This window comes from Tachypleus tridentatus, chromosome 2 (genome assembly GCF_004210375.1).
Source record: "Tachypleus tridentatus isolate NWPU-2018 chromosome 2, ASM421037v1, whole genome shotgun sequence".
Lineage (NCBI taxonomy): Eukaryota > Metazoa > Arthropoda > Merostomata > Xiphosura > Limulidae > Tachypleus > Tachypleus tridentatus.
In genome coordinates this window covers 84,872,633-84,890,619 of record NC_134826.1, presented here as the reverse complement: position 1 = coordinate 84,890,619, position 17,987 = coordinate 84,872,633, and the positions used below count along the sequence as shown (strand labels likewise).

Sequence of the window (17,987 nt, the reverse complement as noted above, 5' to 3'; positions counted from 1 at the left end):
TAACGTGTGGAGGTATAAAAAAACAGTACAAAATTAACTTTTTTTTTTTTTCTGAAACCCTTAAATAATGCCTAAAGTTAGAATGCAATAAAACAAAATATAGTGTTTGACTCGGGAGAGATAGTATCTCGGAGAGATAGTATGTGTGTTTTTATTATAGCAAAACCACATCAGACTATCTGCTAAGCTACCGATGGGAATCGTACCCCTGATTTTAGCGTTGTAAATGCGAAAACATATCGCTGTACCAGGGGTTGACCGGGAGAGATAGAAATAATCTAATGAGTTAGAAGGTAAGTTCTGAGTATAAAAAATAAACAGATCACTTTACACAAACACGAGTGTAAACATATTTTACTTTTACTTTCAACAAAACTCATCGGAAGATCTGAGTTTTCCTTTTCACAATATCAACATTTATAAATAACTTACAACAGCAGTACATATATATATATATATATATATATATATTTATATATTCATTATCTTTTTAGCGCACACAAGAAAAGTCGTAGCTGTTCCAATATTAAGGCTGAAGATTTTTCCTTGTTTAATATCGACTTACAAATATCAAACTACTACTGTTACGATACACATCATAAAGGTACAGAAATTACTTTGCACTGTATAATTAATGTGGAATGAAACTAACTGAATTACCTGTAGGACTTACTGGCAGATAGTTATCCAGGGTGCCGGGTAGTTTATATTTATTCCGCTGATAGTTAGAAAAAACAACACTTAAATACACTTTTTTTTTTTTAGCTGGGTAACAAAACTTAGTAGTACCAGCACAAACTTAGAATAACACATAGCCTTCTTTGTTTTTGTGTAAATTGTAAGATTTAATCCAAAATATCGGTTTCATATTCTCGCTCATCTCCTAATCCTTCGTCTGGAGAATCTCGAGCTTCTGAGGACAGGTCCAGATGAAAATGGTTTGGCTTCAAAAGGTAATGAGCAAAACTGCCGTGAGGTGGCGGACCTATAGTCTGGTGGCACTCACCACCACTTTTACAGTCTTTTGGCAGAGTTCTGTCACTGTGCGTCTGGAAATTGTCCTCATTGAAGGGATTCAGTGTGGAATCTTGTTTGGATGGGGACAACACGTTTTCAAACTGATCGGTTTCATTGGCACTGAAAGAGCTTCCATCTCCTTCCTCGCGTAAGGCATACCTCCATACATCAGAATCGCGTGGTTCTTGTGTTGATACAGGGCTACACAGGTGGACATCCGATGGATGTCCTCCTACAGTGGTCATAACAGTGTCTGGTTTGATAAGCACAGTTGAAGAGCTACTAGCGTCATCGTGGTCAACCTGGCATGGCATACTCGTTGTGGCATCTGAGAAATAGCCACTGTTCCCTCGTTGTTGTTTGCTTTGAATAGGTTTCTCATCCTCGGGCCCTTCATTATTTAACGCTGTTAGTTCTACGTGATTCTGTTTAACGGAATCGAAATTCTTGTACAAATTAACACCAAAGCTTTTTCGCTCATCTGATGGGTTTCTACGACGATAAAGAGCAAGAAAACACACAACAACAAAGAGCAGAGATATCACGAGAAATAATCCAATCACGATTCCAGCTATCTCGCCTCCACTTAATGATGTGTCGATATTTATCCGGGGACTAACTTCCACCGACACATTCACTGTCACATTACCCGCATGATTTGATGCTACACAAACGTAACGACCGCCATCTTTAACCATCACATTAATAATCGTTAAAATGCTTTCTTTCAAATCCTTGCCTTCCTCCTGAATTAGATACATTTGTTGTCCGAATGACATCAGGGAAAGGTTTGTAATGACTCTTCCTTGCCATAACCAATTTATTGTAGCAGTTGGAACGGCACGGATCTTACATCGCAATGTAGCGTTTCTTCCTTCTACAATGGATATCTTTGTGTCAACTCCAATCACATTTGGTGGACAGGCAAAATCGTCAATGTTCATGATGTCCCATGTTAGGCCTTGAACCCTCAGTGGTAGCTCACAACGTGGAGGTGTGGAGATTGCTACATTCTGAGATATCATCCATTTTCTTAATTTACTTATTCGACAATCACACACCCACGGATTGTTGTAGAGATCCAAAGTATGCAAATTAGGAAGGTCCTGAACTACTTTACCTGAGAGAAATGAAAGTTTATTCCCGTCTAAACGAAGATACTCTAAGCTTTCAAGTCCACTGAATGCATTCGGTTCAATGGTGTAGATTCGACAGTTGCTCATTTCTAAACTGGTAAGATGGATTAAGCCGGAAAAGGTGTTATTTTGTATGAGTTGAATAGGATTGTTCGTGAGCTGGAGGCGACGAAGTAGTGAACAATCTTTGAGAGCTTCGAAGGGAACCCAATTTAAGAAGTTTTCGCTCAAATCTAATTCAATTAGATTAGACACGTAATAAAAAGCATCGTTTGCGATTTCGGATATTCCGCAGCGGGCCAAGAAAACCTTCTGTAAATTGACTAGCCCCACTGACTGAAAGACCTTGCTGGACAATGTCTGTAAAAGGTTACCACTTAGATCCAACACTTGAGTTCCTGTATTGAGACCAGCAGGAACGCTGGTAAGCTGTGAATCAGCGCACTCTGCTGTCTGTTTTCCGTTTTTCCATTTACACATGCACCCCTCAACACATTCAGTCATACAATGGTGTTGATGAGGATATAACAACATTGAGAGAAAAATTAACAAGAGGCTCCAAGAAATGGTTGGAGTCATGGCATAAGATGATAGGAGTAGAAAAGTACATTATGAGAAAATCTTCGATATTGTAAGGTTTCTCATTCTTTGTATTGGGATAGATCTGACGACAGAGATCCTCAGGAATGTATCTCGAAATCTGTAAGAGGAAACGAATAAAAATATTAAACTTTCAATGACAATAGAAGCCAAAAAACAAATATATTAACCGTTTTTGTGAATGTGTATTGCCAAATTTATTATTGTCGACTTAGTTTATTTATCTATATTTTTGATCAATTTATTAGAATATAAAAATAATTTCAAAATTACCTAAAATCCTTATAGAACAAACTAATCAAATTCAGAGATTAAAATAAACCCATCAGTTTTATCGTTACTATTGTAGTAACAAATATCTAACCTTCTTAAACAATCTTAACACAGTATCCTATTCATAGTTTTTATTGGGTCGTACAAGGTTTTATTTCGGTTTAAATGCACTGATTGTATCCGTTATTTGAAACTAAATCTTTTAGTACATAAACAAATGAATGAATGGAAGTTTATTTAAAGGAAGAGTTCAAGATGAGTCTCCGAAAGAGATGCAATACGACTGTGTTAAAACAGCTGTTTTTCGCTGTGCTTTTCACATGTCAGTTTCATTTCTTTCTGTGCTGTAAGACTTTCCTGTTGCCAACCACCATTTCTACGTTAATCAATATTTTACTAGCAAGCCTTCATCCAACGTTAACGTTAGTCCACACGACCAAGGCCCTCTTATAAAGTTCCCTTTCTTTCTTCTGTTTTTTTACCTCCCTGCCTTTAAGTCGTTGTTTCAGTTTTCGGTAAGAAAAAAAAAAGTCCTTTCAGTTCAATGTATTTACTTGTAGAGTCACAAATAGACGTTGAGATATAACAAAAACCATAAGTATTATAATCCTGGCAAGAAATCACGTGTTCATACCAATATTATCAACATTTGACACTTTTTTATTTTGTTTTCAAATTAAAAATAGTTATTAAATGTTACTATTCAATCAGAGTAATATATCCGACAAACAATGTTTCATTGAAATGAGCATTGTATAGAAATTTATAACAAAACACAAACCATACAAACCTACTTATTAAGAAATGAATGATGCTAAAGCATCTTTTGTATAGACACAGGATTAATATACCTGCCCAATAGAAATTTCAACAACACTCATAAACAGTAAAACCAAAACTTACAGTTTAAACTAACACTGAAATAAAGACAAGTTAAACCAAGACTCACATTTTAAAGTAACAATAAAAGAAGATAAAACTTACAAACAATACTAAACAGTTAAACCAAGACTTACATTTTAAAGTAACAATAAAAGAAGATAAAACTTACAAACGATACTAAACAGTTAAACCGAGACTTACCTTTTTAACTAACAATAAAAGAAGATAAAACTTACAAACAATACTAAACAGTTAAACCGAGACTTACATTTTAAAGTAACAATAAAAGAAGATAAAACTTACAAACAATACTAAACAGTTGAACCGAGATTTACATTTTAAACAAACAATAAAAAATAAAACTTACAACAATACTAAACAGTTAAATCAAGACTTACATTTTAAACTAACAATAAAAGAAGATCAAGCTTACAAACAATTAGGAACAGTTAAACCAAGACTTACATTTTAAAGTAACAATAAAAGAAGATAAAACTTACAAACAATACTAAACAGTTGAACCAAGATTTACATTTTAAACAAACAATAAAAGAAGATAAAACTTACAAACAATACTAAACAGTTAAACCAAGACTTAGATTTTAAACAAACAATAAAAGAAGATAAAACTTACAAACGATACTAAACAGTTAAACCAAGACTTACATTTTAAAGTAACAATAAAAGAAGATAAAACTTACAAACGATACTAAACAGTTTAACCAAGACTTACATTTTAAAGTAACAATAAAAGAAGATAAAACTTACAAACGATACTAAACAGTTAAACCGAGACTTACCTTTTTAACTAACAATAAAAGAAGATAAAACTTACAAACAATACTAAACAGTTAAACCGAGACTTACATTTTAAAGTAACAATAAAAGAAGATAAAACTTACAAACAATACTAAACAGTTGAACCGAGATTTACATTTTAAACAAACAATAAAAAAATAAAACTTACAACAATACTAAACAGTTAAACCAAGACTTACATTTTAAACTAACAATAAAAGAAGATCAAGCTTACAAACAATTAGGAACAGTTAAACCAAGACTTACATTTTAAAGTAACAATAAAAGAAGATAAAACTTACAAACAATACTAAACAGTTGAACCAAGATTTACATTTCAAAAAACAATAAAAGAAGATAAAACTTACAAACGATACTAAACAGTTAAACCAAGACTTACATTTTAAAGTAACAATAAAAGAAGATCAAGCTTACAAACAATACTAAACAGTTAAACCGAGACTTACATTTTAAACTAACAATAAAAGAAGATCAAGCTTACAAACAATACTAAACAGTTAAACCGAGACATACAGTTTTAAACTGAAACTATGAAGGGCCCGGCATGGCCTAGCGCGTTAAGGCGTGCGCTTCGTAATCTGAGGGTCGCGGGTTCGCGCCCGAGTCGCGCCACACATGCTCGCCCTCCCAGCCGTGGGGGCGTTATAATGTGACGGTCAATCCCACTTTTCGTTGGTAAAAGAGTAGCCCAAAAGTTGGCGGTGGGTGGTGATGACTAGCTGCCTTACCTCTAGTCTTACACTGCTAAATTAGGGACGGCTAGCACAGATAGCCCTCGAGTAGCTTTGTGCGAAATTCCAAAACAAACAAACAAACTGAAACTATGAAAGAACAAGTTTTCACCGGGAAAATAATTAAAAGATGGATGCTTTTATACATTTAGTTTTCTTGCTTCCGTTCTTGGTTTTGGTTTTCTTTCCAAAAACAAAAGAAAGGAATAGCAGTGTAAACGGCCACTCTTTTGGTTCTATGTGTGTAGAAGTGTGTAAATATATAGTCAGTTAGTGCTTCCAAGCAGTAAAATTTACATCTTGAAGCCAATCTCTGAGTGATAAAGAACCAGTAATGTCATCGAATATTGGAGCAACGCAATCACAAACTATTAATCACAAAAAATATCCTTCTCACGAGCGTTAAGCCTTCCATACAACACTTAAGACCACCATATCTAGAAGAAAGCACAGTGGCTAACTGTAATCATCAGTTGCTACTTAAAGTCTGTTTTTGTTCTCCCGCTTGCAGTATGTAGACGAGAGCAGAACATTTCCATGGATGCAATTATATAAAACAACAGTTAACATAAATAATTCTATTTATGTTAAAATGATATAAGACAGTTTAATTGTTGATTCATAATTTATTACAGAACCTTTTGTTTCAGTTTAACTGGATTATGTACACAAAATGCTTGTGGTATTTTCTATATGGATAAGTTAAATGCTAAATCTTTGATAGGTTGTTTAGGCAGAATATTCATGATGAAACTTTGTAGAATGGACGGCAACTGCCTGTTGTGGAGATACAAATGTAGAGGACGACGTTTCGAAGGTCTTCCGCTTTTCGTCTTTTGACCTTTAAACTCAATGAATATATTTCAGTTGTGATTTATTACCTTCAGATATGGTAGTATGAGCTAAAGACGAAATGCGGACGACTTTCGAAACGATGTCCTCTACACTTATGTCTCCATAACAGGCAGTTGCCGTCTATTCTGCAAAGTTTCTTCAAAATGCTAAATCATTATTAAAGATGCCTTTCATCTTCTGTGGTCTATTTCTCATCTTCTGTGGTCTATCTCTCGAGAATTTAGTTTCTCTAAATCTGTTCGAAAGATATTTACCATATCCATACCCGATTTAGAAGCAACCAGTCAATACCATTGTCGTCACCTCTTGGGCTACTCTTTTCCAATTAAAAATTGGATTGACTAGCACATTATAACGCTCATATGTTTAGAAGAGAGCGCGTGTTCGGTAACGAGATTATTACTCGTACACGTGATCTTCAGGTTTTCAGTCTGACGCCCTGATTATCAGGCCATGAAAAGTCTATGTGTTGAATATTTGTTTTATAAAAGGAAAATAATATTTTCTGTGAAATGTTTGATGTGACTTCCTTCTCTATGATTTACTAATGGAACATTCTTCAAAATACTGATCTAGAAAACTACCTCGATTCTTTAAAACTTCCAGTTATAATGTTATTTCAGAGATGAAAGATGGTGGTCGCATTCGTAGCACACTATAAGTTTGTACTAATATATAATGTCATCTTTAGTAGGCTAAACATTTTTAGGTGAACTAATATGTATTGAAGTCGCTGCCTTAAACATACAGGAATAAAATGTTTCTTTAATAGCTCCATTCGTTTGCACACGTACCTTTTAGCTCAACAGCTCTACACTGCCGAGAAGGGTGGAGTTTCCCCGTGGTTTTTAATAAATCACCTTTCTGGTGCCACAGTGTTTTATACCATACAATAAGTCAGTATTTCCACGAACTCCCTTTAAACTCAATGAATATGTTTCAGTTGTGATTTATTACGTTCAGGCTTTTCTTAAGACTGTGATTTGTTGCTAGATTTTACTTTATATTATATTCACATATGCATATGTTTAGTGGTCTAAGCGCTCGTGAATATTCACCATATCAGCAATAAGAAAAACATGTAAGTTTGTAGTTTCTATTAAACTAGACTTGTGGATAACGAACGAAGATCAAACACCACATAATAAAATTCATGCAAATTACTCAAATATTATTTATTAAATAATTAATTTAAATATAATTTTAGATTTTTCTATTGTACCTATACATACTCTCTCTAACATGCTCGTAAAAGTACAAAGTATTCTTTAATAGTAAAATATAGTAATGCCATTACTTACTATGGCACAAATTTGATGTTTATTTGGTGTAGTGAGACATATAATGGTCGTAAAAGAGGTGTGGGACCCCGGCATGGCCAGGTGGTTAAGGCGTTCGACTCGTAATCCGAGAATCGCAGGTTCGAATCCCGATTACACCAAACATGCTCGCCCTTTCAGCCGTGAAAGCGTTATAATGTAACAGTCAGTCACACTATTCGTTGGTAAAAGAGTAGCCCAAGAGTTGGCAGTGGATAGTGATGACTAGCTGCCTTTCCTCTAGTCTTACACTGCAAAATTAGGGACGGTTAGCGTAGATAGCTCTCGTGTAGCTTTGCTCGAAATACAAAACAAACGAACAAAAGGAGGGTGGAAACTCAGAATTTTACTTCAAAAAGTTATATTTGAACGATTCCGAATGTGAAGTTTTGTTATGATTCTTAGTGATGCAATGGAAAAAAAGATTGTATAGTTAAAACGTAATACAGAACGTTTAAAAACTGGTTATCTAAACTTAAAAAACTCTGTTAATAAACTAGTAATGATTCATAAATCCAATACAGTAATCATAATTCGCTGTGTATTTGAAAACAAAAAAGTATCTACTAATTGTAATATCTGTTGTGCCGTTTCATTGATCAAATATGTAAAAAAGAAGACGTTTAACGAAACAGAAGGTGTGATGTAATTCCCTGCCACAAAATATTGATGTTTTATCGTAAGAAACCACGATAAAAATACTAAATAGTACGTGGTTTCTGGAAATATACGGGGCCTAAAAATTATGTATGAAACATAAGGCACGGAATAGGATATAACCTTAGAACCGGATAATATAGATAGGCTGAGAAATGAATTACTACACAACTAGATAAAGAAACACAAATAGAAGAAGACAGTATGTGAAGAAAAGTGAAAAGATGTTCTGTTGTGGAAGCCAAAACTCTAACGATTTAGTGGTAAAATGACCAATGCGAACTGTTTTCACAATAGGTAAAAAACTTCAGAGAAAAATGCTAAGCAATAAATTAGTGCAAAGTTATATATCGAGGTAAGGAATGAATTAGTGCAAAGTTATATATCGAGGTAAGGTATGAATTAGTGCAAAGTTATATATGGAGATAGGGAATGAATTAGTGCAAAGTAAATTGGAAATTTTTATTTGCAGTTGGAAAACGTTCTCTCAAAGTTCACCAGAGAAAAGGGCACATGGTGGTGTTGTTCGAATAGAGAATTATCTCCAAGCAATCCATTTCCTTAATGTACTTTACATATATATATATATTGTAAAATTATTATATTTATATTAGAGTAAACTAGTTAATTAACTTTAAACTGCGAGGCGCTTTGATAACACATAGCATTTGAATAAGCTGCGGTGTTTAAGTTTTTTAATGTTGGTCGCAAATTTCATGATCAAGTGAGAACTTCCAGTCATTGAAATAAAATTCATACATTTGAAGCGCCGTCACAAGAAAAAATACTTGTTTTATCATCTTCTTAAAACTTAACATTCCCTTGATAAACGTAATGTTTTAATTACGAACAAACTAGATATTAGACAAAAAAAATCAAACAAATTATATCTATCACATAGCCAAAGGCCTGAAATGAAAAGATTTACCGTTCCGTCGTTTTTAGGTTTCAGTTTCAGCTCATGTATATACATACATATATATCCATTAAATTGGTCTTAGAGCAATACTTCATGGTTATAAATGGGTCATTAGTTCAAGAATTTATTTTAAAAATAAGAAGGACGAGGTCGACCTTGAAAATTAAACAATGGTATTCAAACCTTTGTATTAATAATGAAAAACCTTAGAGTAATTTATGACAATATAGATTAGAGTTCGACGTGGGCCATTATTATACTAAGTAAATAATTTCCACATCCTTCGTGAGCTGATGAAATGTGAAAACCTAAGTTAGTTGGTTTTTGTTCTTTTTAAGGTCTTTACGACAGTAAAAGAACTCAGCAGGCTGTGTGACACGTGCAAAACAAACGTAGATACAACTCTGTTTTTTTTCTTCCCTTACGGTACTTTTTGAAGTTCAGTCTTGACAGTCATACATGATTAGGATTCTGGAGCTAAGTCACCTTGTCTCAGTCAGTCGGTATTCAGTCACTGAAATATCTAAAATTTCAAACTTAGCCTTGGACAAGCGGATAACAATTATATCCGTAATAGAATCCCGAATTTTTGCCATTACAAGCAGGACTTCCGTGAGGACGACAGCGGATTGGCATCCGGAAAGTACGATAAAAACTCTTTTTTTCTTCCTAATAATAAAAATCAGTAATAAGTTACTAATTGGGATCAGTTGATACAGACTGCTAATATAAAAAAAATGGTACACACAGTTCATTTATTAGTGTATCAATGTTTACACACAGTTCATTTATTTGTGTATCAATGTTTACACACAGTTCATTTATTTGTGTATCAATGTTTACACACAGTTCATTTATTTGTGTATCAATGTTTACACACAGTTCATTTATTAGTGTATCATTGTTTACACACAGTTCATTTATTTGTGTATCAATGTTTACACACAGTTCATTTATTTGTGTATCAATGTTTACACACAGTTCATTTATTTGTGTATCAATGTTTACACACAGTTCATTTATTAGTGTATCAATGTTTACACACAGTTTATTTATTTGTGTATCAATGTTTACACACAGTTCATTTATTTATGTATCAATGTTTACACACAGTTCATTTATTTGTGTATCAATGTTTACACACAGTTCATTTATTAGTGTATCAATTATTACACACAGTTCATTTATTTGTGTATCAATGTTTACACACAGTTCATTTATTTGTGTATCAATGTTTACACACAGTTTATTTATTCGTGTATGAATGTTTACACACAGTTCATTTATTTGTGTATCAATGTTTATACACAGTTCATTTATTAGTGTATCAATGTTTACACACAGTTCATTTATTTGTGTATCAATGTTTACACACAGTTCATTTATTTGTGTATCAATGTTAACACACAGTTCATTTATTCGTGTATCAATGTTTACACACAGTTTATTTATTCGTGTATCAATGTTTACACACAGTTTACTTATTACATTTTTTCCCATTTTGTTCGTACTCATTTCTACTACAAAAATATCTTGTTTACTTCATTTCCTCCGGCCCGGCATGGTCAGATGGTTAAGGCACTCGACTTTGAGGGTCGCGGGTTCGAATCTCCGTCGCACCAAATATGCTCGCTATTTCAGCTGTGGAGGCGTTATAATGTTACGGTCAATCTCACATTTCGATAGTAAAAGAGTAGCCCAAAATTTGACAGTGGGTGGTCATGAGTAGCTGCCTCCCTCTAGTCTTACACTGCAAAATTAAGGGTGGCTAGCGCAGATAGCTGTCGTGTAGCTTTGCGCGAAATTCAAAATACAAGTAAACTTTATTTTCTATATCGAGAGAAACATGTATATTAAACTTTATAAAAATTACAACGGCCCTTGGACCACCTGGCGTTTAAATTCTACGCCAACTACAAATTAAAACGTCCTTTCATCAGATTTTATGCGCTTAACACGAAATTTTGACATTCATTTAAATTACAATATAGCATGAAACATTTCAATTGTGATCGTATTAACTTTGAATCGACGGATGTTCGTGTCGCTAGACTTGCTTCAGTTTCATTTGTTTATGGTTTCCGTTTAACAGAACAATCTTGGCGGATTCAGTGATTTACCTGCTTGTTTAACTCTTACATAATATAAAGTATATGACGCAGAATAGCAAAGAATGCGGTGAATGTAATAATATATGAATAAACTCTGCGTTTTTGAAAGAGTTCGTTCGCGTTCTTTCATGACTACCAATATACAACTAAAAGCGCTTGTCTTTAGTCAATGGCTTCATTGTACGACACACCCTTCGATGAAAGATTCCGTACACCACGCTTTAATCTACTGAAATAGCGTGCACTTGCATGAGTTCTTCATATCCGTAGCAAATGTTCACTGGAAGTTAAATTTTGCATACCAACGTTTTATTTTATTTATCTATATTTAGTTTTCAATACATTAATCTATTGAGTGCCTTCTCGTTTTTATTATTAAATTTCGTATTTCTCGATAGATTTCGAAAAACCCAGCACAGTATCGTTCGGCGTTTGCAACATCTAGAAATGCGGTAATCATTTATCAACGTTTTACTAGTTGTTGAAGATCTGTTGCTGAGAGATCAAAGTAGATGTTTTTCAGAAAATATTAAGAGTTGATTCTACCGATGCGACCTTCGCATCTAAATAAACACAAGTGTTGTTTGTTTTCTTTTCGTACAAAGTTATACATTGGGCCCTCTGCATTTGACCACCACGGTGATGACTTGAATCCCAGGTTTTAGCACGATAAGTCTATGAACCTATCGCTTAAGTACCAGAGGATGATGAAACATATAAACGGATTCTGTAATATCTTTAATATAATACATGTAATATCTTTAATATAATATCTGTAATATCTTTATTATACGACATCTTTATATCAACATTAAAATATTATAAAAATTAAAACCAAGTTAATACAGATACCTGCCAACAACCCTAACTTTAAGCATCCAATCAGATATAATGCAACCAACAGACAGTACCAATCGCCAAGTCTAATTTTATTCCTCACCAACAAAATGGAAAATTAACCATTACATTACAACGCCGTCAAGGTTGAAATGATGATTGGTTTGTTTCAAATTTCGCGTAAAGTTAGACGAGGGCTATCTACGCTAGCCGTCTCTAATTTAGCAGTGTAATACTAGAGGGAAGGCAGCTAGTCATCACCACCCACCGCCAAATCTTGGGCTACTCTTTTACCAACGAATAGTGAAATTGACCGTCACATTATAACGGCCCCACGGCTGAAATAACGAGCATATTTGGTGCGACGGGGATTCAAACCCGCCTTAACCACCTGGCGCTGCTGGGTCTTGAAATTATGAAAACGTTTAGCTCAGGATTTCGATTTCGTGGCCCTTCGATTGGGAGCGGAACTTCTGAATCCATCATCCCATGCTAGAGGAATAAAAAAAATAAAACCGATATATGTTGTTACCTTACGTTATTTTATAACGATTTTCAACATGCACATGAACCAGACACGTTATAAATACAACCGATAAAAAGTTGCGCTGTAACAGCATATATCAGACGGACAGTACTCTCCGACAAATTTCTGCATACTTGAAATGCTCCCCAAATATTGTCAAGTTCACCCCAGATCGTGAGACCGAGAAACGTGAAGTTGAAAAGAAGAGACAGAACACCTAAACTCAATGATACTGATGTTAAGTATCTTTGTTTATGTAGAAGAAAGACTGCCACTGATCTGAAGCATAAGATAAACACGTGCTTGATGACAGAAGTGTCAACATTTACAGTAGTAAGAAGCTTAAAAAACAGAATGGAATATTAAATCGTGTAACAGATATAAAACCATTACTTCTATCTCTAAATATTGTCAATAGACTAAAATTTGCTAGAAAGTACAAAAAGTTAACTGTTAATGATTGGAAAAGGGTGTTATGGACAAATGAGTTCAAGTTTAAAATATTTGGTTAAACGTATAGGTTGTATATCAGATGGAAGAAAAATGAAAGTTAATTACCTCAAAGCATAGTACCTACCATGGAGAATGGTGGATGCAGTGTGATGGTTTCGAGACGTTTTTTTTTTTGCTGAGACAACAGAAGATATTTGAACAATAGATGGAATAATGTACCAGTACAAGTACCATCAGACACCGTTCTGTCATGGTAAACCCAGTAGTTTGTGTATAATGGGTAAAATATGCTACTACCAAGAAGATAATGAACCCAAACACTCATCCAACCCATGTAGGAATTACTTAGCTAAGAAAAAAGCTACTGGAATCATCCAAATGATGCAACGGCCCTCATAGAGTCGAACTCTCAACCCATTTGGGCAGATCAGGGATTTGATAGATTAAAAATTTGACAAATCAAAAGTTTCTTCAAATAACTTTGCGGGAGTGTATTAGAGACATTTAAATTAAAATCCCAAAGGACACGTTAATTACATATATTGTACCAATGCATGAAAGACTGTCGCAGTTAGTAAACCACAAGGGGGGAACACACAAAATATTAACTGTTTGTTGTACTCAGGTACATCACTTAGCTTCTGTTTTACTAATTATGAATATTAATAAAATTTTAATGTACCATCTGTGAGTTATTTTCACTTCTCTTTGGAAATAGCCTGAAATCAAATTTTGCCATTGTTCTAACACGTTTGTAGAGTACTGTGCATTTCTCATTATTTGGCATTTATTTGTTAGTGTGATGTCACTGAAAATTTACTGCTTCAGGTAAGTATATGCATAGGTTCTTTCTAATATTAAATATTCATATACTCAGAGTATAAAAATGTCTTTAAATTAGGGACTTACAATCTTCAAGATGAACGTAATGGTACTGAAAAACTAAGAATTATGGATCAATTTGGTGACGAGGGCCATCCAGAAAAGAATCTGCAACAAGTCGTACCTCAGTCTGATAAGCATGGTTTTGTCATCCTTTAATAGATGAGAAGGTAGGAACACAAACTGTGGTGACAAAAGTTATCACATGACCCTGGCAATGAAATGTAATATAATCAATAAAGGTTCCACCTAGAAAAGGGATCAAAAGGATATGGATTTAACAAAATAAGGTTACTTTTAATACCTTCCGTTCAATCTTCGCATACCTAATTGGAGAATGAAATGGATATTCATGTCACTCCATACTCCTATCGAGTTTTGTGTGAATGGACTTTTGAAATTGACACTGGGAAACCGTAGTTTTGTACGCCAGATTAATTACGAAAAGAAGTTTTATATTTTAGATTCTTTAACTTCTTTTTTTGCAATGGAAACTACATTCTGGAGCTATTGTCAAGATTCACGGTCGTCAGATAGAGATTGACTGTAACGATGCGACGAGGTTTTAAAATCTTTTTAATTTCACGCATCATTTGTAAAAATTAATGTCATCGACACTTAATAGAAGTAGAAAAGTTACAACGAAAACACAGAGCTAGAAACAACAGGCCACATTATTATGACCGAAAGTGGTAACATTTAGATATCTAGATGCAAAAATATACATTCAGTAAAAATATCCTAGTGAAATATCTCACGGTGAGTCAACAAAAATTTGGGATTCGAATCCTTGCAGTGGACAGAGTGCCACTAGTCCATTGTGTAGCTTTGCATTGAGAAAATAACAACAACCATACTGAAACAAGGAAGAACTTGGAAGAAGAATAGGGAAAAGATTCGTTTCGAATTTTGTTAGCAATCGTCCAATCAGATGAATTAAAATCTCATTAATATATATGAAAATGGATGTTCGCCAAACTCAAGCAAGCTCGTCTGTAGAAACTGCAATCTGCCGCATACTATTAAAAAAAATCGAATTTTGAGTATAATTCTACATGTTATAAAAATACGTTGTATGATATGGTAGAACGATGAAAATTAAGCACGAAGGGTCGAAGGCTAATGGCCACTAAACTAACCTTTCACCTTTTGTCTTGAAATACTATTCAATACATTGTTGCATTTGGACTAGATGATAAATATATTTTTCAGCAATATAGAGACTCGTCTTCTATTTTTGCTGGTTCGACGTTCCGGTGGTTTATTACAATGGATGTTCTTGCACATTCATCAGGTCTTTGTTCGAACTAGTCAGAGAACAACTTGCTGAACCTTTCCAACCAGTAATGGCGTACATGAAGACGTCATCTTAGAAAGGCCAGCCACATAATTTCAGTAGTAATGGCGCGTGACTGGAGCCGTCGAGCTAACAAGGTTGAAAACTAGTTTCCAGGGTGAGAGTCTGGCGCCTGTATGGAAAGACAAAACAGTCGTATACTTACCGTGTGGAGTCAAGAATTGAGAGTTTCTGCGTATAACAAACAACAGAAAAAGAACCGACCTCCACTCTTTGCCTAGTCCTCAAATTCAGTACTGAATGAATAGACTCCATGTTCAGTCTAACCAAGGGTAAAATACCCCTAGCGTTGTTTTTTTTCATTTAACGCCCATATTCGTATATAATCTTTAATAAAAGACACATAACTGTTCCAGTAAAAATCTTATTCATTGCTTTGGGTTTCCGGATGCGCTTACAAATATAACGCAATGCATCTTACTATAACAATATATACAATAAACACTTCAAACATTTTTTCGTATGAATCTTCCTTTGGTATATGTGCGTAAAAGCCGTTTTTTGTTGATAGAATATTGTTGTTTGCAATGGGTTTTGACAGTTAACAATGAGATATAAAACACTTTACGATTCTATACTTTGAATTGTATGTAACAGTAGCTTTATTTCTTCATACAGCTTGTAATAATAATAAAGTTTCACCGTTTCCTTTGCAGTTATAAAGAAACGCTTAAAATAAAATACATTCATAGCTTTCAGGTGAATGTTTTGTGTTTGAATCCAATGCATTTCAGGTCTATAAACCACAGACCTAAAATAAAAATAATACATATGATAGTCAATAGTGGGAAAACCAATGCACAAATACATTTTTATACCTAATGTTATGGTTTGTTTTGAATTTCGCGCAAAGCTACACGAAGGCGCTAGCCGTACCTAATTTAGCAGTGTAAGACTAGAGGGAAGGCAACTAGTCATCACCACATGCCGCCAACTCTTGGAGTACTGTTCTACCAACGAATAGTGGGATGGACCGTCACATTATAATGCTCCCACGGCTGAAAGGGCGAGCATGTTTGGTGTGACGGAGAATTAAACCTGTGACCCTCATATTACGAATCGAATGCCTTAACTACCTGGCCATACCAGGTCTGTGCACGTATTGTATATTGTATATGTATTGTATATTCTCAATTACCTTAGTATTCAAAAAGTAATGGGAAGAGGGGTATGCGAAACGTCCACACCACAAAATAGTTGATATTTTTATATATATAAAGTTTCGCATCGGTTAAGTGATTAGAGGTCTATTTGTCCATTCATAGGTCCAGCATGGCCTGGTGGTTAAGGCACTCAACTCGCAACCTGAGGGTTGCGGGTTCAAATCCCGTCACACCAAACATGCTCGCCTTTCCAGCCGCGGTTACGTTATGAAATTACGGTCAGTCACGCTGTTCGTTGATAAAATAGTAGCCTAAGAGTTGTCGATGAGTGATGATGACTATCTGCCTTCCCTCTAGTCCTTCACTGCTAAAGTAGGAACGATTAGCGCATGTAAGTCTCGTGTAAATTTATGTTTAGTTCTCAACACGCAGACTTAGTTAAGGAAAGCTTATCCTATAAAGGTTACATAAAGGTTGATTAGTCACATTGTCTGCGCAGCTTCGATAACAATTTAAGACATCGAATGGAACGTTGCGAATTGGATTAAAATATCTGCTTTCAGTTTATGTCTTTAGTACATAAAATTAGACTACTCAACAAAGGCATTTCTTAGACGGAAACATACGTCTACGCAAACTATACTTCTACAGATACCAAGATGACACATATTGTAACTAATTTAGCAAGGTAAACCACACTTCTACATATGACTAGAATGACACATATTATTACTAACACAGCTACGTAAACCACAACACCTCCACAGATGGCCAGGATGACATACTGTAACTAACACGGCTACGTAAACCACACTTCTACAAATGACCTTTTTTTTTAATTTCTGAATGTATTTAATGTACAGATAAAAATGTATTATGTAAAAGTGTTAGAACAAAATAATATTTTGTCATTCTTTCTGTTCTATGTGGCTAATTCTTCAATGCAATTATAGAATGTAAATTTCAATACTACGGTAATGCTTCACTGTTCCCTGTTGACAACTGAATGAACCAGTGTTAGAATACTTATTATTTATAAATACCATATATTTATATCAAGGTTATGTCATAAAGGTTCTGTTTGAATGAACATAATGATCAAATTTATGGTCTGAAATAACTGTCATGGTATTCCATGTAGTGTGTTAACTACACAGAAAGAAACTAACGAGTATTTGCTTGGAATAATCAGTTTAACAGCATTCTACAAACAATCCTTGATAAAAAAAAAACAATGATTAACACTATATATTAAATTTTGTTATCATGCCACGGACTGAAAAATGCAGAAAATTGTCAGTTGGGAAGAGAGATCGCATAAAAACTTTACGTGATGCTGGTTGGACTCTTCAACAAATTTCTGCAGATTTGAAATGCTCCCCAAACACTGCCAACTACACTCTAGATCGATACAGGTAAATTTGAAAATGTGAAAGAAAGAGACAGAACACCAAAACTCAATGATAATGATGTTAAGTATATTTGTTTATGTAGCCTTTGGGAGAGAAGA

At 34.4% G+C, this 17,987-nt stretch overlaps 1 protein-coding gene across 1 annotated transcript in view; it reads right to left on the bottom strand.

The window, feature by feature from the left end:
• Window positions 1-550: 550 nt before the first annotated feature.
• LOC143244402 (uncharacterized) overlaps window positions 551-17,987 on the bottom strand; it is a 61,473-nt gene continuing 44,036 nt past the window's right edge. The window contains exon 2 of the mRNA XM_076488997.1: window positions 551-2,853. Within this exon, the coding sequence (XP_076345112.1) occupies window positions 846-2,732 (1,887 nt within the window). The 5' untranslated portion in view covers window positions 2,733-2,853 and the 3' untranslated portion in view covers window positions 551-845. The remainder of the gene's footprint in view (window positions 2,854-17,987) is intronic.